Source organism: Exophiala spinifera, assembly GCF_000836115.1.
Source record: "Exophiala spinifera strain CBS 89968 unplaced genomic scaffold supercont1.1, whole genome shotgun sequence".
Classification (NCBI taxonomy): domain Eukaryota; kingdom Fungi; phylum Ascomycota; class Eurotiomycetes; order Chaetothyriales; family Herpotrichiellaceae; genus Exophiala; species Exophiala spinifera.
This window is the reverse complement of record NW_015622513.1, coordinates 5,614,195-5,637,616: the sequence shown is the minus strand read 5'-3', so window position 1 is coordinate 5,637,616 and position 23,422 is coordinate 5,614,195. Positions and strand designations below refer to the sequence as shown.

Genomic DNA, 23,422 nt, shown 5'->3' with positions numbered 1-23,422 from the left:
GCGGGTGTCTGCTCGCGGTCCTTGGTCGTCCCAAGAATCCCATGGTGAGCGTATGAAAGCAACCTACGTTGCATATCATCATACTCTTAGCCATGCCCAGGATCACATATTTCTTCTCTGCTAGCTATATATAATATGAAGGTTGAAGGGAACCCATCTCGCTCATCAGTTCGACACCACCGCTTCGTGTCAATTCTTCCTCACTACCATCTGCGGCGGTCATGCATCATTCCAAGCCTGTTACTCAGAGCTCTTCTCCTTCGCAACTTTACAACAGCCTCATGCCTTCATGATGCCACTCTGAGTATTGGAGTCTCGCTATCGAAATTTCAGGCTTCGCGGTCAGGACCATTCTTGGTCAGTAGTTTGACCACCACCTCGTGCCCTTTCTTCACTGCCAAGGATAGCGGCGTTTCATTGTCCTCATCCTGAGTATGTAAGTCGGCGCCATTCTCGAGTAGTAGCGTGACAGTCGCCTTGTATCCCTTCTCCGCTGCGTAAGATAGTGGCGTTCGACTTCAATAATCTCGAATGTGTGGGTAGGCTCCATTCTTGAGTAGTAATTTGACTACTGCCTCGTTTCCGTTGATCGCTGCCCGCGTTAGTAGAAGTTGGGTTATAGAGACCCGAGTACCTGGGTCGGCGCCATTCTTGAGTAGTAATTTGACTGCTGCATGGTGTCCGTCCTTCGTTACCAGATGCATTAGTATCTCATTGAGATCATTCTGAGTATATAGACCGGCGCAATCCTCGAGGAGTAGTTCAACGATCGCGTCATGTCCATTCTCAGCCGCCCGCAATAGCGCCCTTCGATGTTCATGATCCTTAGAGCGTGTGTGGACACCCTTCTCCAGCAGTGTTTCCACCACGATTTTGTTTCCGTTTTCAGCAGTTGCTACAAGCGGTCGGACTCTCTGGGGTCTTAAGCGCTCTGCTTGCATGCAAATGGTTTTCGTGGAAAGTTGAACATTTTTGAGCTCACTTGAATCCAGAAACTTCAGGGACCTCGCGCATCCTCTCTTGAAATGCCCCTCTTTTCCGAGTATAGATTGTACAGGAACTGCCACTCGACGATCCTTTTTTGCACACTGAAGGATGGCATACCCCTCAAACCCCATTGAGACCTTCAAATGAATTCCTTCATTGTTCATTGAGATGGCCCCGCTAGAAGTCCTTAAGGGGACAATATCGCCGACTTCGTAGAAAAAGCGTGGCGAGGGAGCAAGAAAACAAGGACGTCTCCACTTGGTGTCCCAAGCGAAGAGGCTCTGGTCATCTGAGACCTTCATAATTTCCTCTTGAAGCCGCCTAAAAGCCCTATCTCCTTCTCCATACAGAAGGGGCATGTTCACGTCAAAGATACCCATTAAACAATAGGCGATGTCTTCAACCCTTGTCGTTTGCCTCTCTGCTGCCCATGACATTCGTTGTGCGACACTGGCCGATTCAAGATCATCTCCCTCGAGAATGTTGATCGGTACACGGGTGATTTTCTGGATATATTTTCGCAGGCTTGATTTAGTCCCTATTTCTTCCCATTCCTTGCTGAGAAATAGTACAATTGCAGGAGCAATAAGCTCCTGTAGGGTCCATCCTCGGGTAAACCATCTGCTTTGCCAAAGTTCGAAGGCTCGATTGAACGGTCTCGACGATACATCCTCAAGGTAGGCGTAGCATAGCCCGGATCCTTCATACCAGCGATACATAGAGTTAATAGCTTCTGAAAGCTCGGCGCTGCTTGTCTTGTCAATACAGCAAGTATCGATCCAGACATAGTCGAATCCGTGAGCTGCGGCCAGAGAGCAGGTGTTTTTGATCTTTTGGTATCCCGCCTTTAGTTCCGTGTCGACCCTCTCAAGATCCTGGAGGGATACTTCATCCTCTCCCCAGGTATGCGAAAGGATCGCATACTGCGGGATCTTGTCCCCGAAGAATTGTTCCAGTTTGCGTGTAGCTGTATTAAGGAGACGCATGATGGACTATTGACTGTGCTTCTCGCCTCCGTCAACGTATAGTGAATCGTGCGTCGGCTACTCCGTTGGTTTAGATGCGGAGGCAGAATTTAAGACGAGGCTGGAAGCCAGAAGGACCTCGTTTGGCTTCGGGCGTCAACACGAAATACTGTCCAATGGGACTTGATGCCAGTATTCCGGGCACAATTTGGATCTTGTTATGAGTTTGTTTCGCTAGTAGTCTGGTACTTGAATTTTCCGGACTTGAAGGGTCGTTCACTGGGGTAATTTTCATTGAAGGTATGGAGTCTCACGGCTTAGGGGCAGAGTACTGGCCATTTACTCAAAGGAAATTACCAAACTTTTTGTTCGGGGCGGTTGGTAAGGCTGTAGCAGTGAATGAGGCACTGCCGTAGTCTCTGGGGCTTAGAGCTTTTCGAACTGGGGCTTTCTTGGGCTGATGAGAGTGACGTGATCAGCAAGGTGAGCTGGTGCAGGAGGAGGCTGAGCCAACGTCGAACCTAGTTAGACCGGCCAAAATAACACCGTCCTTCAGCCGCAGCAGAGTAATAAGGCAGACAGCGCAGGCGCTGCTGGCCAGATGAAGCGGTACCTTTGATAGTGGGCGGGGAAGTTCGAAGGGGACTAGATTGGGCAGCGAGACCTCGGAAATCGGGAGACGAGTCACAGTCACCAGCTAAGAATGCGCAAGCGTTGGCGGGAAGAGCCTCGAGCCCCATTCGGGATGGGCCGTGGAGACTTGGCCGGGGGGAAGCGAGTAGGGAAAAGCAACGTCCTTCAGCTCCGAATGCATGAACCCTTAGGCCGTGACGGGCAGGCCAGTCACTGCAGTCCCGCCTGGAATGGTGAGAGTCTAGACCAAGCCTCATTGTTCATCATGGACGCGGTTGGCCCAGATTGGACTACACTCTTGAACCTGTTGTTGAACAAGGCTGAGTTGTGACGGGGTCATTACAACCTCCATACTTGCGCCGAACGCCTCCGCGGAACTTCGCCGCCTAGAACGCTCCTTTTGCAAACCTTGCAACACCATGAATTCACTCACTTTAGTCACATTTTCGCTATATCATAGTCCTCAGGATGGAGGAACAGGACCTCCCCGACACAAGGACGCCGGCCCCCGAGGAGGACCTCATCGGTCGCCGCCGATGCCCGGGAGAAAAACCTCTCCACCAAGACGAGAAAACTTTCACTCCTTTAACATATAAATAGATAGAACAGCGACCTCCTAGTCCTGGAGGTCAGACTCGTCAATACATCCCATTTCGCCCCCCGACATCGCCTAGAACTGAGTGTTGCACAACACCTGTTTTACGTGAATTTTTGGCCCTACGCCGAAGGTGTTTGCTCTCTACACTCCCGCGAAGGTTGGAATGGGCTAGAGTCGGTCGGCAACCATGCTGACCTTACCAAGCTATACTCTGCACCTAGGACGAACAGATCGTGATTTGTTCTGGAGCCTCGTGTCGACCATATAGACTGAATCCTACATGGTCACTGGGACGCAGACACACGAACGTGGCCCTCTTGGATTGGTACGGTAAGTACCCTGCGCGCCAGGCAATGACCGGTGTGTAGGAAAGAGAGCACCTCGTCGGGAGCTGTTGGGCGCAAAACATATATAACTGCTGTAATTGCCTATGTCCGGTTTCTTCGGCAAGCCTGATCGCACCAGACACCAGCGCCAAAGCATGGGTTTGTTCTTGATCTAAGAACTTTTGAAACCCCTCTGGCCTAAAACGACATGGAAGATACAGACCACCTTTCAAAAGAGACCAAACCGCCCTTGGGAGACGATGGCGAGCCACAGAAGTCCAAAGGGGACCTCTCCTTCAGTTCACCTGCGTTGATCCCCAACGAGCCAATCATTCCGATCTATTCAGTCTTGTCCTCAAGAACTCAGCAGCTTCTCATAGCGTTGGCATGGACCGTCGTCACAGCACTCTTCTGTTCTTGGCTCGTTTCATTCACCTACATCGTGTTTGTCAGCGAAAGTCCCGTCCCGCATGTCTACGACCATTCGCCGAAGATCACGGTCGTTGCAGTCAATGTGGCTTCTCACATCGCGGTACAGTTGACTGGGTGGATGATTTCGGCCGTTTTTGATGTGCTTTCCTGGACCGTGATTTGGCGCCGCGGTGGTGCTTCACTGAGGACGTTTCTGGCGGCAAACCAGGCGACAGGGTTGTGGACCGTGACCACAATGCTTTTTACGCTTGGCGTACACCAGCTGTGGTGTATCCTTAGGTATTTGGTGTCCATGAAATTGCTGCCTCCGAGGTCTTTGATTAACTTGATATGGGGATAGATTCTTTTTCTTGGGAGCGGGTTGGGTCGTCGGGGTGCTGCTTCTCAGTAAGTTCGGTGACGTCCGCGCCAACTGCGTTCTTCATAACGGCTGACAAGACGTGTTGTCTAGGTGACATCTCCTACAAGAATGTCTACTACCGCAACCAGACCGTCAATATTGTGGGTGGCATCGCCCCTCTCCGTACAACGGCCGCCGCACTGCAAGCGGCCAGCTACGGCGACCAAGAACCCTCTCTGGAGGGAGCAAGTATCAACACAATGCTCCTGAGTTCGACCAACGGCATCCTCACTGACCCCAAGTTTGTCGTAAGCATAGATCCTGTGTCCAACGACTGCACAGGGCTCGAGTGTCGATCTTTGTTCTTTCCGGGAGGGCTGGAATTGCTCTTGAAGAGAGACGGGACGAGTATATTTGACGGAACTCAGCCGGATGAACCGGTTATCATCGTCAACGACGCTCCAGGTTATCAAATAGAATACATGCCGACGGACTTCAGTTTTGATGAGTCCGTCGACTGCCAGGTTTACGGACTCCCAGTGTCTGCCCTCTATGCATGCGTGGCAAGTCGGAACACTACACTTTATAGCGGTGAGTGAAGCCATATCCTCTTGCTATAGTGTTGGAATGTTTCAAAACATCCAAAGGATCTGACGATTTGCAGGATTCTCCACCTGTCCTTTGAATTTGATTCAAGGGGCTGACTGTCAGTCGAACAAGTCATGGACGCACCCGTTGCACGCCTCCGTCTCAATGCAAGTCTACAAGCGAATGTCGACCGTCGCGTACGACAGCACCAACTTTTCGATCCTGAGCATCGAAGCCCTGGGGCCTCCAGAAGTGGCCGTCGACGAGGACTCGGTCGCAGACATGCGGACACTCTTCACTATCATGTATCCTCAGTTGAGCACGATCGTCGACGACATTGCCGACGCCATCGTCTCATTCGACACAGGTCAAATGTGGACGGATCTCGCCTATCTCGCCTCGGTGTACTGCCTCCAAGCTGAGATCACGGCTGCCGAGCTCCTCTACAAGAGTGTCTATCCGGACTGGCTGAGCGGCCAGAGGGACATCCTGGAAGGGTTCCTTGCGATTCCGATCCAGTTCAGCAATCTTCTGTTGCAAGAGCTCAACAAGACGGTTCTCCTGACTGACATGGACACGTCCGCATCCTGGGGCCGCGCCTCCTTCCGCGTGAGGTCGGGACTCTGGCCCATCGTTGCGTTTGCGGCCTTGGCATTAGCCCTCATCCTCTGGGCGCTCCTGTGCCTGGCCTACTCTTATGTGGCGACCTCCCGTCGAAGGGATGTCGATCACGAGCCTTCCCAGGTGATTCAAGACGCGTTCAGACAAGGCAATCCGTTTGAGCCCTCGTCCCCCGGCGTTTGGCAAACAGTAAGAGGTTGGTGGAGGCGGATCTGCGGGAAAGACGATACCGCCCCTCAGATCGCCATACCGGTCGGGCCGACCTATATGGTCGCCCGGAATGTCGGCGGTGAAAATATGCTCATCGCTGTCGATAGGGATAAAGATTCAAGGATAGTGGATACTCAAGAGAAAGGGGCTTAAGACAAGAGGCCGCAGTGAGTCGTTCGAGGGGCGGAGGCTATCGCAGCTACGTCGGTCATTCGCTTTGCGTTTCGGTGCGTGCCTAGCGATGGTTGTGAATGGAGTCGTGGCTTGTTCATGACTTCGTCTCGGTAAGGTTTTGCCCAATCACGATGTCGGCAGGGAGAAAAAGTCACTCTCACTCTGCCCATGTCGTCTAATGGGTCAGGTAGTGTTGTTGGACTCATTTCATCAGTAAATCGTAACGGAATGGGTTCTCATTACGTCGACTAAACCTTGACGTTTCTGTAACAAATGTATGCCTTCAGCTACTTGGTGCAAGATATAATGACTACTCTCTGTGAATGTCTCACGGCGTAATACTACGGGACGCCACCATCGGATCTTCGGAGAAATAGTCAACATGGGCCCAGGGAATGCAAGAGACAAGACCCCGATGTTGCAAGGGCGATTTGCTGCGACGTGGTCGTCACCGTCCTACAGCACTTCGCAAACGCTCGTCAACTAGCATAGCACAACCTGCCTGAGATCCCTAGTCTCACGTCGCATCCACTCTTCGCCGTTCATCACGCCTTCAACGTAAGCGTATCCCACGAGGATATGCTCGTCTTCATGGCTTCCTGACGGACGCAAAACGGCTGGCAAGGAACAGCCATGGAGCAGCCAGATGCCGTCATCGAGCCGGGCATCGGGATGAGCCCACCCAACGTCGTCTTTACTGGTCGTCATTAATCGTAGTTCTGCCCTTATCAGCGACTGGAGCCCGTCCAGTGCTACACCGAGCTCCGCCGGGAGTCTGTGACCGGTATGGCCATAGTTCCAAGGGTTGATCCAAGCATTATCACCAGATCTCATAGCCGCTCGTATGAGGGCGTGGACGCTGTCCCTGAAGGCTCCCGTGTACAGAGAAGCGTCCATATTGTTCGATCGTTCTCCCAGCGTCTTTCCGAAGACCCGAAAGTTCCTATTGGCCTCCCTCCAGTCGATGATAGTGGAGTATCTCTCTTTGAAGTATCGACTGTTCTTGGAACCGGCTTTTCGCGACGTGTCGAAAGTATACAGATAGTAGAACAGCCTCGAAATTCCATCGCCGTTGTCTGTGTTGGCGTTTGCTTGTGGAGAAGACCACCCATGCAGCCCCAGGGTGCGAGTTATCGCTGAGAAGAGCGCGCGATCGCTTCTACTACACGGTCGGAACGAGTCGCCAGTGTGACAAGGCTTGCACCTCTCGCGCGGCAGACATCCAAGCCCATTGATTGTTCCAATCTTGATGCCCCTTGTCAGAAGGAGTCGATGCTGGATCCTAACGACGTCTCTGTTGACCAGGCTGCCTCCTGAAGCTCGCCATTTGGCCGGGCCCGGTGCTCCTGAGGCGCGGCTGTCGAGGCCCGACACGTACGGGACGAGTTGATTGCAGGCTGGATCGCCAGGCCAATGAAGGTAGTCTGGACACCAGGAAGGCAACCTGAGGCTGGATTTCTCGCGCCTCGAGCTCACAAAGATGATGTCCAACGATCTTTTGGCCCAGATCACCGCCCGGGTGACCTCGAGACAGACACACGAGTCGGTCCGACTGTAGTCAAGTTGGATCACGTACAGACTGGAGTCGAAAGCCAGACTCAGGATCCCGTAGAGTTTGTCTCTTGGCTCGGTGGCCTCGGCCTCACGACTCTCGGACAGCACCTGGAGAAGGCTGACGGGTTGCGCTTCAAGCCGCCTGGAGCGACTTTGACAAAGCTGTGCGAGATGATCGATGGCACGTCCACGAATCGGAGTTTCTTTCCATATACAACCCACAAGGGCATCGAGAGCGCTCCACCGTACCCCTTGCGAGCCGCACACGACAAAGACTTCAGAGCCGAGCGCGATTTCCTGGATCACCCACACACGTCGGAAATAAGCGTTGCGTAAGAACGCCACTAGATCGGAGCGGTAGCGGTCGAGGCATTTTCCGTCTGGGAGCCATTCTCTACCGTCCCTCACCCTTGCGGGGTGGTGGCTTTTGTCGATGCGCTTCAAGAGGTGCATGATCTTTGAGTTGCTCACGTCCTCGAGACCTAGCCATACCAGAACGCAATCAGCTTGATGGTAGATGCTTTGCATTTTCGACACTTGGGCGCTCCTCTCGACATCATCATTTTGGTTTATGCATACTGCGTCTACCCAAAGAAGGGGACATGATTTAGACCGCTGATGCTGCAAGGCTCTCCTGAGATTGACCGTCACGGGAAGGCGACGTTGTCCACACATATGTCGTCGCAGTGGGATGGGTCTCCCCATTCGTATGACAGCGCCGCATATCGTGGAACGTCGTGGTTGAGGCGAAAATGCCGAAGCCGACAACGTACTCTGGCGTCGAAGGTGCTGCTAGGCAAGATCTCGAGAAGTCTGGTTTCAGCCTCGGCGCTCGAGAGCGGCCGGTACGGATAATTGGAGATCGGCACGCTGACCTCTCTCCCTCGGTAGCTGACCCGCCTGTGCCCGTACCCGGCCATTTGACGCACAATGCATTGGAGTTGTTGTCAAAATTTACCTGGCAGTAGCGCGATGAATATCGGGTCAGCTATGCAGGCCTGATTTGAAGCACAGAGGGGAAAAAAAAATGCTACGTTACTGATCCGGAAGAGACAACGGCTGAACTCCAGGTTGTGATGGTCCTTAGATGACTTTGGAATAACTCGCAATGACTCCCGGCAACATTAGCCGAAAGCGAGGCGCGCGGAGCAGGGCCCCGGGACATATGTTAAGGCTCTCCTGGGGGTGTGCTCGGGGGCGCTCAGGGAAGCTAGGCCATGCTTAGGACCGCACTTCCACAGCTCAGTCAGTGAGGCGACGGACTGAGCATCCCTTGAAACACTGATTACGGTAGGTGACGTACGGAGTACCTAGGGGTCTTCACCTCCAGCCACCATTGGTCGATTTTCGGGTGCGCAGCGGTGATGCCGTGGTTGATTTTGCAAATCGGCTCCACAAAGACCCAGATTTCGACAATCTCAGGCTACAATTCAATATTGCGTGAAGTGGGAGTAATAATACCTTATATGGGCGGTAGTGAGAACGTCGAAAATGGGTGTGATCTGTGTTGTGGGTTCGCTAGTCGATCTGCTAGCGGACGAGGCTGAGAGCCCCTGGAGAAGAGTGGAGTGGTTGACTGCCTCCTTGGGTTTCGACGTTCGTGGACTGTCTGGGGCTATTTGAGTATTTGTTTGATCGATAGACCATGGACTATTGCGTACCGGTTAATTTAGGGATGCCTGCATTGATTTGTTTCATATCATAATTCCACTTCCTTCACGACGACCGTGAACACTTGTATTGAGTTTTGTCGGTAGGTTTTCTCAAGGTTTTGTTTTTTCTTTGGGGATCCAAACCCCGCGCTGAACATTCTCTGAAAATGGGGAAATGATACCACGCAGACTCCTTGGGCCCGAATCCAAAGTCACGATTACATTCATCAAGGTGAGATGGTTCCTGGCAGAGAACGGATACTTTCGATTTTCTAGATCAGGGATCGTAATTCTGACGTAATATGCTCGGCCGAAGTAAATACCCCACGGGCGACCTGTCAGCTGAATTGCTCCTCAGAAATGTAAAGGTTCTTTGCCTTCTGTCTGCAGAAGAAGTTCGATACTTGCGCCCCAGGAAGAACTCAAAAGTCTAGCCCTTTCCACCGTACCCGGACGTCATTCCAGAATTCAGGACTTCGATCATCTCACTTCGCATCTACCTTTTGCTCCTCCACGACGTCCTCCTTCTCTTGCACCTGCTTCTTGTCAGCAGCTTCGTGGTCACCCCTCAATCGCGCCTGCAGAACATGTTTGTATTCCTTGCGGGCGAACAGAACGTCAATCTCCTCGAGACTGAGTCCCTTGGTCTCCTTGACGCAAAAGTAGACGAACGGAATAGCCAGCACATTGAACACGCAGAACAGGATGTAGAATCTGTACCCGATATTCTGGATGCCCATGGGCCCGAATTTGACGACGATGAAGGTGATAAACCATTGTGTGAAGACGCCCATAGCCGTACCGATATGACGAACGTGGAGGGGTGCGATTTCGGGCTTTAAAAGAAAGTCGTTGTTAGCTCGGCTTTTGCAGCAGATGATGCACCGTGTGATAAATAAAAGCTCTATATAAAAGGAGGGTGGGTCGATAATAGACCTCAACGGGGTCAAAGGGCGTAGACATACCACGTATACCCAAACCAGCGGACACCAGGAAGCTCCAAAGACGAACTCAAAGAGGAATATCGAGACGACGGCCAGTTTCAGAGAGGGATCAGTGTTGACTCCGAGGCCGATGGTGAAGAGGATCATGAAGATGGAGCAGAAGATTGCCCCATACAGCATGACGGTTCGTCGCCCGAGGTGCTCGACGGTCCAGATTGTCGTCGCGGTGCCGCCGAGGAAGAGAAGCGTCACACCGCCGGACGTGATGGCTGCTTGGTTCTGAGACATGCCGAGGGAGTTGATGAAGAGGTATGTTGCGTAATATGACACGATACTGCCAACAGTCAGATGGTAAGAACAGAAGGGGTAAATGACCAAAGCATATCAGTCGAAGCTTTCGTGCTCTATTGAACCATGTCCACGACCAATTGTGAACACTTACTTGTTACCATCCATCTGCTGGAATAATTGGGTGAGAACACCAAGCCACAGTCTCCAGGTCGTGTTGACAGGCGATGTATCATAGAACAAATTCTTCAGGCCGAAGCTATACTCTTTCTCGGCTTCGAGAGCAGCAAAGACATCAGCACGGTGCTTGGTGACTTCCTCACTGTCCACCGGAACAGCGTAGATACGAGACATGATATCATCTGCGTCATCAACAGCTCCGTTCGCGTAGAGATATCGTGGTGATTCGGGCAACAGGAAGATCGTGGCCCACGTAAGCAGGATGAACACAACTTGGAAAGCAAGTGGGAGGCGCCAGACAGCTTCCGTGTTTGGGTGATGCTGAAGCATGCCATAATCGAACTAAGGTGTAACAACGATCAGAGAGAGATAAGCAGTACTTTGCACATCATATTAGCTCACCCAGTAGGCAATAGTTAGTCCCAGAATGACAATCGTGAGTTGTGTGGCAATCAAGGCACCGCGAGAATGAGCTTTGGATGTCTCGGCGACCCAAATAGGCACCATTGTGGTTGTTAGACCTAGGAGGTGTGCGTTAGCAGGATCCGTCTAGTCCAAAGACACACGCTGGGGATCAGGGACCACGAACCCATGCCTACACCTCCGATAACACGGCCTGTGATCAAGTAACTTGCCCCGTGGGCTCCGGCTTGCAGTCCTGCTCCCACGACAAGAAGTGCTCCTCCAATAACGATAAACACGCGACGACCCAGCTTTTGTCCAACAAACCCGGCAATAATACATCCAGTGAGGCATCCAATATCATAGATGGCGACAATGGTGCCTTGTATGTCTGCATTGTCCGGGTTGATACGGTTGGCTCTGAGGAAACTCGGAAGGGCGATCAATCCTCCCAAGACACCTTGATCGTAGCCTGAAGAAACGGCAAATATTAGCCAAACAAGCCCAAGGGTCATGCAGCCAAAAAAAAAACTCACCGAACAATGTGAACGCCCATGCTGAGCATATCGTAATAGCAGATTGCAAGGGCAAACCTTGCAGTGACTTGGCATATCCTCTGTTAAAAGCACCCATCTTGCTTTTGACTACTTGTTCCGTGCTCAAATCTCGATAGCAAGGAGTATTGTCCTCGTCTAGGTGGAATAACTTGGCTTCGCCCTCGTGCGGAATCGCTCATAATAATAGTTTGACGCCGATCTCAGATTCCACGGAATTGCTATGGTGCCCTAAAGGTATAGGAACAATAAGATCAACTTGCACCGCCGACCAATCCCAGTACCATACTCAAGGGCCACGCTATCTGGACGACCCGAAAGAGGTGGAACTAAGCCACCTACCCCATAGATCGTTGTGCGGGGGTCGGGGATTGGGGGACCATAGGGGGCTTCCTTGCTTAGCTCACACCTATGTCGATTCAGCCTGTGCCGAGGGTACACACTCCTCTGTGCGGAGTCCAAGCCCCCAGACGAAATAGCTCATCTGTGAGAAGGAGACGGACTGTGCTTTGGCGTAAGCCGCATCGTAGTACGGTAGTACTGTACATGTAGCCCAAACATCATTGTTCCATATTCATCCCGTGGCAGCTTCATGCCGGAGGCGCCCTTGACTATCTAGTGATAAGTTTATTTCCAGCAGTTGAGGCTCCCGGCCGGATAGAGCTGGCGTTTGAGAAGAGACCGGAGACAAAACAGATCCCACACTTGTGCTTCACCTAAGCCTTGCTCTTTTGAAACGGTCTCCTGCAAAAGGATCATTCTGCCAACTCTGGCGAAGAGAGGTGACCACATCCAGACCACGCGAAGCGCTTTTGTATGTTTGGGACATCTCTGCCAACGCCTGGACACAGGTCAAGAAGTGTCGTTGTGCGTGGTCTCTCTCCGGCTGCTCCTCAACTGCCACACATAGGCGGAAGATATGTATCAGAGCAGCAGTCATTGTTATGTGACACATGTGATGATGAGGTCGCTTCAAGCCATACATAGTGCGAAAAAGGACAAGAATGTTACATATCTCCTCCGCACTCTGAACGCATTTGCTGAGTGGTGAGTCCCCTGAAGACGAAAGAGGGTCATCGGAAACAATGAACGGCCTGTGTAGCAGTATGATGCACTCGTAGTAGCTCAGGTGAAGCTCAAGTATAGCTGGAATCTGGAAAGGCGACGAGCCTGTCCCATCCAGATGTAAATTGGCGGGCAGAGAAGAGAACCAATCTCGGAAATCCCTATCAGTCTGGGCGACAAATGATCGTATATCGTCAGATACGTCTGGCACACCCGAGTATAGAACATCGGATACCTGAGCAAGGATCTTCATCAGAGAAGCAAGGTAGACATGAACATGCGCCGCAGCGGCGAAGTCGAAGTTCGAAGGAAATCTCATACTGATATAAGGATCGACATAGTACTCCCATTGGTAGGTTCTGGAAGGAAGCGGATCCTGGACGTTGTGGCGTAGGCTCTTCATCAATGACGGCCGCCCACAGTGTGTGCTCCAAAGAGTGTCGATTGTGTTGATGGACCAAAACAGATTCCGACGCAGGATCAACATATCTTCAGAATCGACGTTCGCCCTAGGTTCTAAGCGGGCGTATTCCTCCCCCAGATCTAGATGAAGCCCGAGATCGGTCATAATTTGCACCGCCATACCAGAATAGATCCAGCCTCTAGACTCTCGTGCATGCGCAGCCTCGTGAGAAGATAGAATGAGCAGGGCTTGCGCAGTGGCGATTGTAGGACTGTCTACCTCAATTTCGAGATATGTCTTGCTTCGGAAGGCAAAGAACTCATCGGTTGCTTCATTGACAGCAGGGTGCATACGATCGGTATACGCAGCGCCCACGGCAAACCTAGTCAAGTGTCAGCTCCCTCGATGGACAAGTTTGGCAAAGTAGTAGGTATGAAATTATGTCGTCGGTGCGATAAAGTGATAGCAGGCCGTTGTACTTACACAGCATTCTCGAGAGCTGGAGAGTACAGATCAGTACTCTCCCCTGCTAGAAATTTTCCCCTCTCTTTGAAAAAAATGTCCCTATCCAACACGTACATCAACGCGTTGTGCCAGGAAAATACAAGGTTGATCAGGTGGTTTTCGTAGGTTGGGTCACTTGTCCACTGCAGACCTGCCTGTTTGATGGCTGCATCTCCGTGGCTGACGACGTTGCGGATATTGGGTTGAACGAGAGATGTCGGGCCCGTGTTTAGCAAGTGTAAGTTTGACATGGCGCCATAATAGCGAGCCTGACCACCTCCTGTGATTTGTAGTCGTCCCAACCGACTGGTGAGCTGTCGAGTAACGTTGTCTAACGTTGCCGCATCGTCTGCCTCTACCTGCCTCGTTCTGTCAACTCTTCTTTTAGATCCTTGTTCAGCACTAACACTGATGGCGGCAGGCGATGTTTCTATGCTGCTAACGCACGTCTCTGGAGTTACACCGGGCACCTTGAAACTTGGTATGTTTGCTGTCATGTTATCATGGTTCTCAGAGGGCCAGTGGGGGATGGCGGCATGCTGAGGAAAGGCGCCGCCAGCATACGTTTGCGTTACACTAGATCCATCATCCTGCCCAGGCAGAGCATCGGCAAACAGCAACGCAGGTTCGAGCGTATCGAATGCAGTAGTTGAAAGATCCCAATCTTCTTGTGGTTCGAGAAATTCGGTCGGTCTCTCGTCATGCCCAGCGCCATTAAGGTCGCCTACTAAGCTCGGTAAACTCAGATCATGCCATTGCAACTGTCCATCATATGTGTTGACTGACGTGGCCTCCAAACTCTCGTGTCTGCTGGCCGAGTGGCTGCCCAGCGCTTCGTCTTTAATCTCGTCATTTAGGATGCCGATGCTGCCCTTGCGACGAACATTTTCTGACATCCTGAAGGATAAGCAACATTCCTACCACGGCTTCTTAACTTACCGTCTCTTGTCTAGGCCATACACGCATTCGGAGCTGTAGAGTTTGCAGTTGGAGCATGGCTGGCCGCTGCTACACTGAAACATGCAGTTGAGCTTGGAGCGTTTGCAAAGAAAATCAAGCACACATACCTTTATACGCTTTCTTCGACACAGGTCGCATGCCAATGAGGTATATTTCCTATCTATCTTCTCTTTACTCGCTCGTTGATCAGACATGATTAAGGCACCCGTGAAAGAAGCGAGAGGGAGGGAGTGGAACAGACGGTGGAGTCGAATCGAAGCGAGAAAGGGTATATCTAATCCAGTCTGACAAGATTGTGGCGCTTGAACCCCGCATGAATATTTTATAGTTGGAGCATATTCCATGTGAGACAGACATCACGTAGACAAAAGAAGAGGAACCACAGTGGTAGAACGATGTATCTACTTTAGATCGAGGGGGAACCCGAAATAGGTCCATCTATCGAATATCATGGAAGCCGCCATCATTGACGATCAGACTTCCGTTCATATAAGAGCTCTCATCACTCAGCAGAAAACCTAACACGTTCGCCTGTTCCTCTGCAAAGGCCATCCTCCTCAAGGCAATCTGCTTGCTCACTGCAGAGTCTTTGTTCTCCTGAGTACCAATAGTCCCTTCTTTGCCCATGCTGTGTTCGACCATAGAGGTCAATGTCCATCCAGGACACAGAGCGTTGACACGAATGCCTTCTGGGCCGTAAAACTTGGCTCCATTCTTGGTGATCCCAACGGCGGCATACTTGGAGGGCGTATACGCTGCCAGTCCTGCCGCCTGAAGACCTGAGATAGAAACGACGTTGGCGATTACACCTCGTTGTCCAGGGATCGGATGGGCACAGTTCGGAGAAAAGGAGACCGGTCGCGGCTCTTGTGTCTTCATCTGCAAGGCCTGGTACTTTTGGCTTAGCCAGAGGCCTCGAGTGTTGATGGCATGTGTTCTGACATCGATACTCAGCAGTGACTGCAGGAAGAAGCCATCATGATCCAGTCTTACCTCTCAAACAGCTCTGTCGTGATGCTCTCTTCCTCGGCCCAAATCGACTCGCATATCCCGGCACAATTGGCAGCATAATCGAGACGACCCGTCCACTCCAAGGTTGACTTGATGGCATCTTTCACCTCTGATTCCTGGGTGATATCGACTTTGAGAAACTTGGCCCGGACATTCCACTTCTTCGCCACCTCGTCGGCCACTTTGACTCCTTCTTTCTCATTCATGTCCACGATGACAACCGACACACCCCGACTAGCAAGTTTATGCGCCGCCGCCTTGCCGATCCCCCCGGCAGCGCCAGTGATCATGGCTACTCTCCCAGCCATTTGCTGTTATGGTGAATTACAAATTGGGCACAGGGGGCGGTGTGACTGTGGTTTCTGGGACCTGAGCCCGGAAGACAATTTGATGCTACATTTTAAATAGCAGGCCATCCGATGCCTCTCGGCCAAAGGCACAATTGCTTGCGAGAATACCGTGGAATTGCTGTTCAGGCGCTGGCCAACTTCCCGCTGTGCGGAGACCCTCAAGAGGGAGGGGGAACCTGAAGGGGAAGCCTGAATTTTCGTGCTTGGTGATGTTGTTATTCAGCCCCACTGGGTAATGACCCATTGCTTTTGGGCTCGCTAAACTTCTGCCAGCTTAAGCAGCATTGTATAATGTCGCCATAAACACCCCCAGATCCCGCCCCCCGTTTCCAAGGACCGGTCTCGATGGAAAATTCACAGATTGGGCCAGACAGATGTCAGCCGGCGGCTCAGGTTCATCTCTTGTAATTATGGCCATTTCCCCGGGAAGATGGCAGTCCGAACCCCGCGAAGCCGTGGGGAATGAAGGGTCCGCGTTTTGAATTCCGTGGAATCAACCCCAGTTCCTCCACACTATGAACGGCAGTACCTTGTAGCTAACTAGTTCTTGGACGATGAACAAGGTGAGTGGCGGGCTAACCATATCGAGGGCAATTGTCAGTTCTCGAGGATCCTTCGCCTTGATAACATCGATATCGCCTGTTGTTAGTTTCCTATATCTTGTCGCTTTCACAGTTTAGAACATTGTTTTCTCTCATTATACAGTCATCCAAGTCTGAGCGGTCACAATGGCAAATTCCCTAGATGTTCTCATCGTCGGCGCCGGGTTCGGGGGAATATACCAACTCTACCGGCTACGGCAACAAGGTCTCAAAGCCAAAGTCATCGAAATGGCCAGTGATGTAGGAGGGACGTGGTACCATAACAGATATGTAAGAGATCCTCAGGGAGTCCATCCTGAAGCAGCGGATATGCGGGTTGCTAACGTATCCCCGCCCTTCACAGCCAGGAGCCATGAGCGACACCGAGAGCTTCGTGTACCGATATTCATGGGACAAAGAGGACCTCCTCACATATCCATGGTCGCATTACTACGTCAAACAGCCAGAAGTCCTCAAGTATCTAGAACACGTCGTTGAACGCCACGACCTCCGACGGGACATGCAATTCAACACCGAGCTCCTCTCGGCAGACTGGGACGAGGCGTCCAAGACATGGCGAGTCGAGCTCAGCACAGGCGAGACGGTGCACCCGCGGTATCTCGTCACGGCACTCGGTCTGCTCTCCAAGGCCAACTACCCCGACATCCCCGGGCTCGACACGTTCAAAGGTGTCAAGTGCCACACGGCAGCGTGGCCGCGAGACCTCCACCTGAGCGGCAAGCGCGTGGGAGTCATCGGGTGCGGGTCGACGGGGGTCCAAGTGATAACGGACATTGCGCCCAAGGTGTCGTCGCTGATCTCGTTCCAGCGGCATCCCCAGTACAGCGTGCCCAGCGGCGACGGGCCGGTGGCGCCGGGGTACCGCGAGCGCGTCAACGAGAACTACGACGAGATCTTCAAGCAGGTCAAGAACTCGATCGTGGGGTTCGGGTTCGTCGAGTCCACCGTCCCCTTTTCGGCGGTGCCGTCGCCCGAGGAGCGCGAGGCCATCTTCGAGCGGCTGTGGAACCAGGGCAACGGGTTCAAGTTCATGTTCGACGGTTTCTGCGACATCGCGACCAACAAGGAAGCCAACGAGGCCGCGTGCGCCTTCATCCGCAAGAAGATCGCGCAGATCGTCCGCGACCCCGAAAAGGCGCGCAAGCTGCAGCCGCACGACTACTACGCGCGCCGCCCGCTCTGCGACGGCGGCTACTTTGAGCGCTTCAACCTGCCGCACGTCGACGTGGTGCAGCTGCAGGAGACACCCATCACGCGCGTCACGCCCACGGGCATCGAGACCACCGCGGGCTCCTACGACCTCGACGTCATCGTCTTCGCCACCGGCTTCGACGCCATCGAGGGCAACTACAACCGCATCCGCATCCGGGGCCGCGGCGGCCTCACGCTCAGGGACTACTGGGCCCCCAACGGTCCGACGGCCTACCTGGGCGTGTCGGTGCCGAACTTCCCCAACCTGCTCATGATCACGGGTCCGCAGGGCCCGTTTACGAACCTGCCGCCCGCGATCGAGGCGCACGTCGACATGATTTCCGGCTTGATCGCTCGCACCGAGGAGTCCCGTCAGAAGCAGCAGCAGCAGACGACCGGCGGCGGTGCCGGCGGCGAGGCGCCCGTCATCGAGTCCCTCCCGGAAGCGGAGCAGGGCTGGCTGGACGAGTGCGAGCGCATGGCCGAGGGGAGTCTGTTCAAGGAGACGGCGTCGTGGATCTTTGGCCAGAACGTCCCCGGCAAAAAGTACGCTCTGAGATTCTACTTTGGCGGTCTCAAGTCGTACTACGAAACCATGCAAAAGGTCATTGACAACGACTATGCTGGTTTCAAGCCGATTTCGGTCCCGGCCGACACCCCGAAACAGGCTGCTAGCAGTAGTGGTGTCCCTGGTGAGGTTCAAGGGCAAGAAGAGATCAGCGCCCACGTGTAGCCTCTAGCTAAACGACCAGCCGGGGGAGAAGTCACGTAGTGTAGATTTAACTAGCAGCATCATGTTTGTTTGATTGAGACCTGATTAAGACCTTGGATGAGAGTTACAAGATACGTAGGTACATGATTGGATGCAATGCGTTTGTTCATAAGATTTGAAGAAAAATAATATATGGAAAACCAGGTAAACATATCCCAAGGTCCAGTCTAATAAGTCTCACGGGCTTCCCTTCCTGGACACGATCAGGCGCCCACCCTGCTAGCATATGATCAATTTGATCGCATGATGCTCACCAGGGTTCCTTTAGAGGACCAACAGAGACTAAAGAAAAACAGTCATTAATTTGTCGTGTGATGCGGATCAAAACGACCTTGCCACCCAAATATCATTTTCCACTCTTCAGAGTAGAAAGGTCGTGATTCGGTCATGCTGGCCGTGCCCACATCCATACTGTCCGTGGTTGTGGGTTGAGGGTTGTCTGGTCTGACCCAGATCTTGGGCGAGATGGGAGATGGGTAGAGGTAGGGTAGATGGTCTAGTATCTGCTTCCACCCCAGCTGCTTTGAGAACTGTGGTGCTTCTTCTTGTCCTTGAGGAAGTCTTCAGCGATTGAACCCATAATAGCACCGCCGACGGTTCCGAGAAATCCGTGCCCGGCCTTCTTGCCCAGGAAGTGGCCTCCGAAACCACCACCGACGGCACCGAGGAGACCTCGGTCGGTCTCATTCATGGGAGGAGCGTTGGCGTCATAGTTTGGAGCGTTGGGGTCGCTGGACTGAGGCGAGAACTGATGTTGGCTAACATCTGGCTGTTGGCCACCCTGACCCATCTGCTGCTGGTACGCTTGGTTTTGGGCGTAAGCGTCGTTGCTGCCATAGCCTTGCCCACCTTGAGGTTGGCCGTAGTAGCCGGCGTGGCCTTGAGGGTTGGAGGCGTCATAAGCACCGTATTGGCCACCGGCCTGACCGTGCTGGAAACCACCCTGCTGAGGAGGTCCGAAGGAGTCCTGGCGACGAGGAGGACCGAAATTCTGGTCTTGCTGAGGGTATTGTGAGTAGCCTTGTTGGGGGTATGACTGCTGTTGCTGCTGGCCGTAGCCACCTTGCTCGTATCCCTGCTGAGGAGGGTAGCCACCGCCGTATCCCTGCTGAGGGTATTGGGATTGCTGGCCGTAGCCTGAGTAGTTGTCATATGGTCCAGACATGGCAACGATTGGGATCTGGAGGTCGAGGGGACGGTGTGTCTGGGGAGGAGAGATGTATGGATGTGTGATTGCGATAGAAGATGAAGGGAATTGCGTCTCCAGGGGGTCAAGAGGAGGAAAGACGAAAGATTTATAAGACAAGTGAGCACAGGAGGCTGGGAAGAACAGCTCGCTCCGGAGTAAAATAGGATTCAGTTCGAACGGTTACTAGAGGGCCAGCTAAGGTCAGTAGGCGCAGCGCAGGCAAAGTCAGTCGGGAGGTTTGTGTGCGCGTAGGTCAGTTGGCCACCGGTTCACGCGGCGGTCACTAGGGGACTCGAGGAACTTTAGGCACCCAAAGACGCCTGGACAAGGGATGCACCGCGGGCTGTACGGAAGCATGAGGTAAGGACGGTTACAGGCGCTGCGTCGCGCTCGTAAATGGTGATTATTGTTGACTGCGACCCTGATCACCACATCTTCACCTGCTCAGCCCTGGCTCAGCCCCCGCGGCAATGAGGGGTATTTGCTGACCAACACGGACTAGCGCCCTGGGCGCATACGTACCTCGTTCGAGTCTGGCCGGACAAAGCCGTGATTCCATTAGCAGGACTTTTGGTGCAGTCCGAGCACATACGGGTGCAACTCAGTCCCTGCCAAATTCCCCAGAGAGCGCCAATTCACCACAATCGTCGTCAGTATGCAGATGCACAACCTTCACCAGCTGAGGGCGTCCGAAGCCGGTGCTGCCGACGACGCAGATTGCCCCACCCTTCGCTTCCACATCTGTACGAATACGAATACGAGGGCCGTGGTCAGATCACGTGCGGTCTCTCGTCGACTCCTCGTCCTGACGGCTGCGCGCACAGCCGAGGCTGAACCAATGCATGGAGTACCACAGTCTACACTACGATGCCGGAGTAGCTTGTAGAGGTTACACCTTGACTTGACTCTCTCTCCCCCCTCGCGCTCGCACCAGTTGATCGCAGAGCCACACACGGACAATACTCCTTTGATACGTGTATCGGTTTGCACCATCGGACTTGTACGGCCCTGTTGCCAATTCGTTTGCCGCAGTCTCCAATAGACGTCTTCATGAGTTGGCTCCATCTACGCACCGGTACAACTCCGCATTGTTGTAAGTAGTATATTTTATCAGACCGGGATTGCGCTTTAATCCGTTCGGATTGTTGCTATTGGTATTGTCGTTGTTCTTCGTGAAGCCGTTGTCGGTACAGTCTCTTCCTCACTCGATCCATACCTCCAACAGTCAGTCCCTTAGAGTAGACAAGCTGCTCGCAAAGTATACATACGCAAAATGGCTACAGCGGACTACAAACAAATATCGGCGATAGCCCGAAAGAGGAGGGCAGCCAACATTGCTGCTTATTACAAGACTCCGACTTGGAACGAGGCAGACCTACCGCGAAACCTGACCGAGTTCGCGCTGAGTTCTGGCTACTACACCAGCGGCGAGCTTGCCATCATCCAGTCCGAAGCAGATGTGATTCTCGAGAAGATCCAGACCAAAGCTTGGACAGCTCTTGAAGTAACCCAGGCATTTTGCAAGGCCTCTGCCCTGGCCCAGGAATTGACCAATTGTCTTACCGAGGTGTTGTACGCCGAAGCATTCGAACGCGCAAAGTATCTCGATGACTACCTTGCACGTACCGGTAAGACAATCGGTCCTCTCCACGGACTGCCCATCTCCCTCAAGGACTGTTTCATCACCGCTCCCCATCCATCTTCCATCGGAATGGCCGCGTACGCCAACGAGCCTTTGCAAAAGGATACACTACTGGTGACCATTCTTCGAGACCTGGGTGCTGTCTTCTACGTCAAGACGAATGTCCCGACGGCTATGATGATGGCCGAAACCAACAACAACGTCTGGGGTGAATGCCGGAACGCTCTCCACAAAGGCCTCAGCCCTGGAGGGTCCAGCGGCGGCGAAGGTGCTCTGATCGCATTCAAGGCGTCTCCTTTGGGTGTAGGGACGGACATCGGTGGGTCCATCCGCATACCAGCAGCCTGGTCATACATGTACGGTCTCAAGCCCTCGTTCGGTCGGTACCCAGTCTATGGTGGGAAGTCCGGAATCCCAGGTCAAGAACATATTCTGGCCGTCAACGGTCCAATGTCAAGATCGTTAAAGTCTCTCCAGATATACTCTGAGGCAGTTCTCTCAGAACACGTAGCCCCATGGGAAGTGGTAAGTTGTGGGCTCCATTGCTGAAAGGCCAACGCAACACAAAGGCATTCATCTAATCAAATGTTCATCAGGACCACAAAGTAGTCCCCATCCCATGGCGGAAGAACGTCATCCAGCCTCCAGGTCGCAAATTGAGGATTGGCATCATCGGCATCGACGACGGTCTGACCACCGTGCACCCTCCAGTCGAGAGAGCGCTCAACATGACTCGCGCCGCACTGGAAAAGGCAGGCCACGAAGTCTTCACCTGGTCAGCTTCGGAAGACCACCCTGTCATCGCCAAGGTTTGTTTTCTTTCCCCCTATCTTTTGAATGTGTTTGCCTCTGTTTTCCGAGTCTCTATCATGTCAGGATTACCTCGCACGTTACGCTGACTGACTCTTCACTTCCTCACGCAGAACCTCCAAGCAGCCTTCTTCGACCTCGGCGCGGCCGCGATAACAGACCTGCTCAAACCTTACAACGAACCCTTCTTCCCCTGCATGGAAGGTTACGGCATCGCGGCGGCCGCCGGCGAAGGCCAGCTCGGCCCGACGAAGATGCGCCTGATGAACCTCAAGCGGAACGAGCTCCAAAAGGCCTATCTCGACCGGTGGAACGCGACCGCCGCGGACGGCAAGCCGAGAATGGACGCCATAATCTGCGCGTGCTCGCCCTGGGCGGCCCCTCGTCTCGGCCAGACCCAGGAAAATTTGTACGTCGGATGGACCGGGTTTGTGAACTATCTGGACTTCCCGTCCTGCACGTTCCCCGTGACCTTGGCCGACAAGACCCTCGACAAGGCTCGCGACATGAGCTCGTTCAAGCCGCTCAGCGACATCGACGGGCGCATCCAGGCCGACTACGACGCCGAGTTCTACCACGGCGCCCCTGTGGCCCTGCAGCTGGTCGGCAAGCGATTGGAGGAAGAAAAGGTGTTGGAAATGACCCAGGTTGTGGCGGATGCTCTCAAGGCCGCGTCGTAGACTCTTATCTAGTGCGGTTTGGAGACGAGAAGTGGTATACAGTGCAATTCCGGATAAGAACTTCGAAGTCCTACGTAGAAAAGGCAGTCATCGCACCTACACAAGAATGACCACAGATTTGAAACTATCATGTTACCAACAGGCGCATCTACACTCAATAACAAATTGCCTCCTCGTCGATAACCCAGCTAGGTTCCTTTTCTGCGTCTGTTGTCCAAGTCTTGTTTCTCAGAGTACCTACGGTCGTCAAGGTGGGTTAGTTTCCCAAGATTGAATACGTACGCGTACCGACGTATGAATACAATGAACACCTACTCCGTCCCCAGGCTCTTAATGTAAAGAATGGGAGGGTCTCCTTTTTCTGCAAGTAAAAACCATCCCTCCTTGACCATGCCCTCTTCAACAGAGCACTCGCGAGTTATAGCCTCTCTCTGTTTCTCCGCCTTGACTTCAAGAATTCGCATCACTTCTGAAACATGAAACCAAAACCAAAACGAAAACCAAAAAGCAATTCTTTGAATCAACAAGGACCGTGTTTCTTGATTTTTTGGTGGTCCAAGGCTGAGATGTAGTCTATCTCTTTCTATCTCTCTGCTCAAGGTGACCTGAGCCACACCGAGGCTTGAGAATCTTCCTGGTTGCGTTGCCCAGCAGTCTATTCCAGCTCATCAAGCACCTGGTACGCTTCTATTTGTACAATTCGACCCTTCGAAAGGTCTGGTCTCTCAACTCTTGCAAGCCCCCCAGGAAGCACCTCCACCCGCTCATGACCAGACCTGGACGACCAAGTCCCAA

At 52.9% G+C, this 23,422-nt stretch overlaps 9 protein-coding genes across 9 annotated transcripts; 3 read left to right on the top strand and 6 right to left on the bottom strand.

Annotated features, from left to right (window-relative positions):
* Window positions 1-518: 518 nt before the first annotated feature.
* PV08_02063 (uncharacterized protein) lies at window positions 519-1,973 on the bottom strand (the record flags this gene model as incomplete). Its single annotated transcript, XM_016376423.1, has 1 exon — window positions 519-1,973. One exon carries the CDS (start codon window positions 1,971-1,973, stop codon window positions 519-521), a length of 1,455 nt encoding a protein of 484 aa, XP_016241699.1.
* A 1,744-nt stretch (window positions 1,974-3,717) lies between these two features.
* PV08_02062 (uncharacterized protein) lies at window positions 3,718-5,853 on the top strand (the record flags this gene model as incomplete). Its single annotated transcript, XM_016376422.1, has 4 exons — window positions 3,718-4,220; window positions 4,282-4,328; window positions 4,393-4,872; window positions 4,946-5,853. The coding sequence occupies 4 exons, from the start codon at window positions 3,718-3,720 to the stop codon at window positions 5,851-5,853; spliced, it is 1,938 nt and encodes a 645-aa protein (XP_016241698.1).
* A 504-nt stretch (window positions 5,854-6,357) lies between these two features.
* Window positions 6,358-7,956, bottom strand: PV08_02061 (uncharacterized protein; the record flags this gene model as incomplete). Its single annotated transcript, XM_016376421.1, has 1 exon — window positions 6,358-7,956. One exon carries the CDS (start codon window positions 7,954-7,956, stop codon window positions 6,358-6,360), a length of 1,599 nt encoding a protein of 532 aa, XP_016241697.1.
* A 1,609-nt stretch (window positions 7,957-9,565) lies between these two features.
* PV08_02060 (uncharacterized protein) lies at window positions 9,566-11,527 on the bottom strand (the record flags this gene model as incomplete). Its single annotated transcript, XM_016376420.1, has 6 exons — window positions 9,566-9,916; window positions 10,046-10,358; window positions 10,467-10,834; window positions 10,895-11,013; window positions 11,082-11,366; window positions 11,431-11,527. The coding sequence occupies 6 exons, from the start codon at window positions 11,525-11,527 to the stop codon at window positions 9,566-9,568; spliced, it is 1,533 nt and encodes a 510-aa protein (XP_016241696.1).
* A 633-nt stretch (window positions 11,528-12,160) lies between these two features.
* PV08_02059 (uncharacterized protein) lies at window positions 12,161-14,316 on the bottom strand (the record flags this gene model as incomplete). The annotated part of the gene is made up of 2 exons (XM_016376419.1): window positions 12,161-13,298; window positions 13,400-14,316. 2 exons carry the CDS (start codon window positions 14,314-14,316, stop codon window positions 12,161-12,163), a joined length of 2,055 nt encoding a protein of 684 aa, XP_016241695.1.
* Window positions 14,317-14,818: 502 nt separating this feature from the next.
* PV08_02058 (uncharacterized protein) lies at window positions 14,819-15,699 on the bottom strand (the record flags this gene model as incomplete). Its single annotated transcript, XM_016376418.1, has 2 exons — window positions 14,819-15,317; window positions 15,374-15,699. 2 exons carry the CDS (start codon window positions 15,697-15,699, stop codon window positions 14,819-14,821), a joined length of 825 nt encoding a protein of 274 aa, XP_016241694.1.
* A 770-nt stretch (window positions 15,700-16,469) lies between these two features.
* Window positions 16,470-18,267, top strand: PV08_02057 (uncharacterized protein; the record flags this gene model as incomplete). Its single annotated transcript, XM_016376417.1, has 2 exons — window positions 16,470-16,613; window positions 16,687-18,267. 2 exons carry the CDS (start codon window positions 16,470-16,472, stop codon window positions 18,265-18,267), a joined length of 1,725 nt encoding a protein of 574 aa, XP_016241693.1.
* Window positions 18,268-18,802: 535 nt separating this feature from the next.
* Window positions 18,803-19,471, bottom strand: PV08_02056 (uncharacterized protein; the record flags this gene model as incomplete). The annotated part of the gene is made up of 1 exon (XM_016376416.1): window positions 18,803-19,471. One exon carries the CDS (start codon window positions 19,469-19,471, stop codon window positions 18,803-18,805), a length of 669 nt encoding a protein of 222 aa, XP_016241692.1.
* A 1,297-nt stretch (window positions 19,472-20,768) lies between these two features.
* Window positions 20,769-22,627, top strand: PV08_02055 (uncharacterized protein; the record flags this gene model as incomplete). Its single annotated transcript, XM_016376415.1, has 3 exons — window positions 20,769-21,662; window positions 21,734-21,946; window positions 22,061-22,627. The coding sequence occupies 3 exons, from the start codon at window positions 20,769-20,771 to the stop codon at window positions 22,625-22,627; spliced, it is 1,674 nt and encodes a 557-aa protein (XP_016241691.1).
* Between the last annotated feature and the right edge of the window lie 795 nt (window positions 22,628-23,422).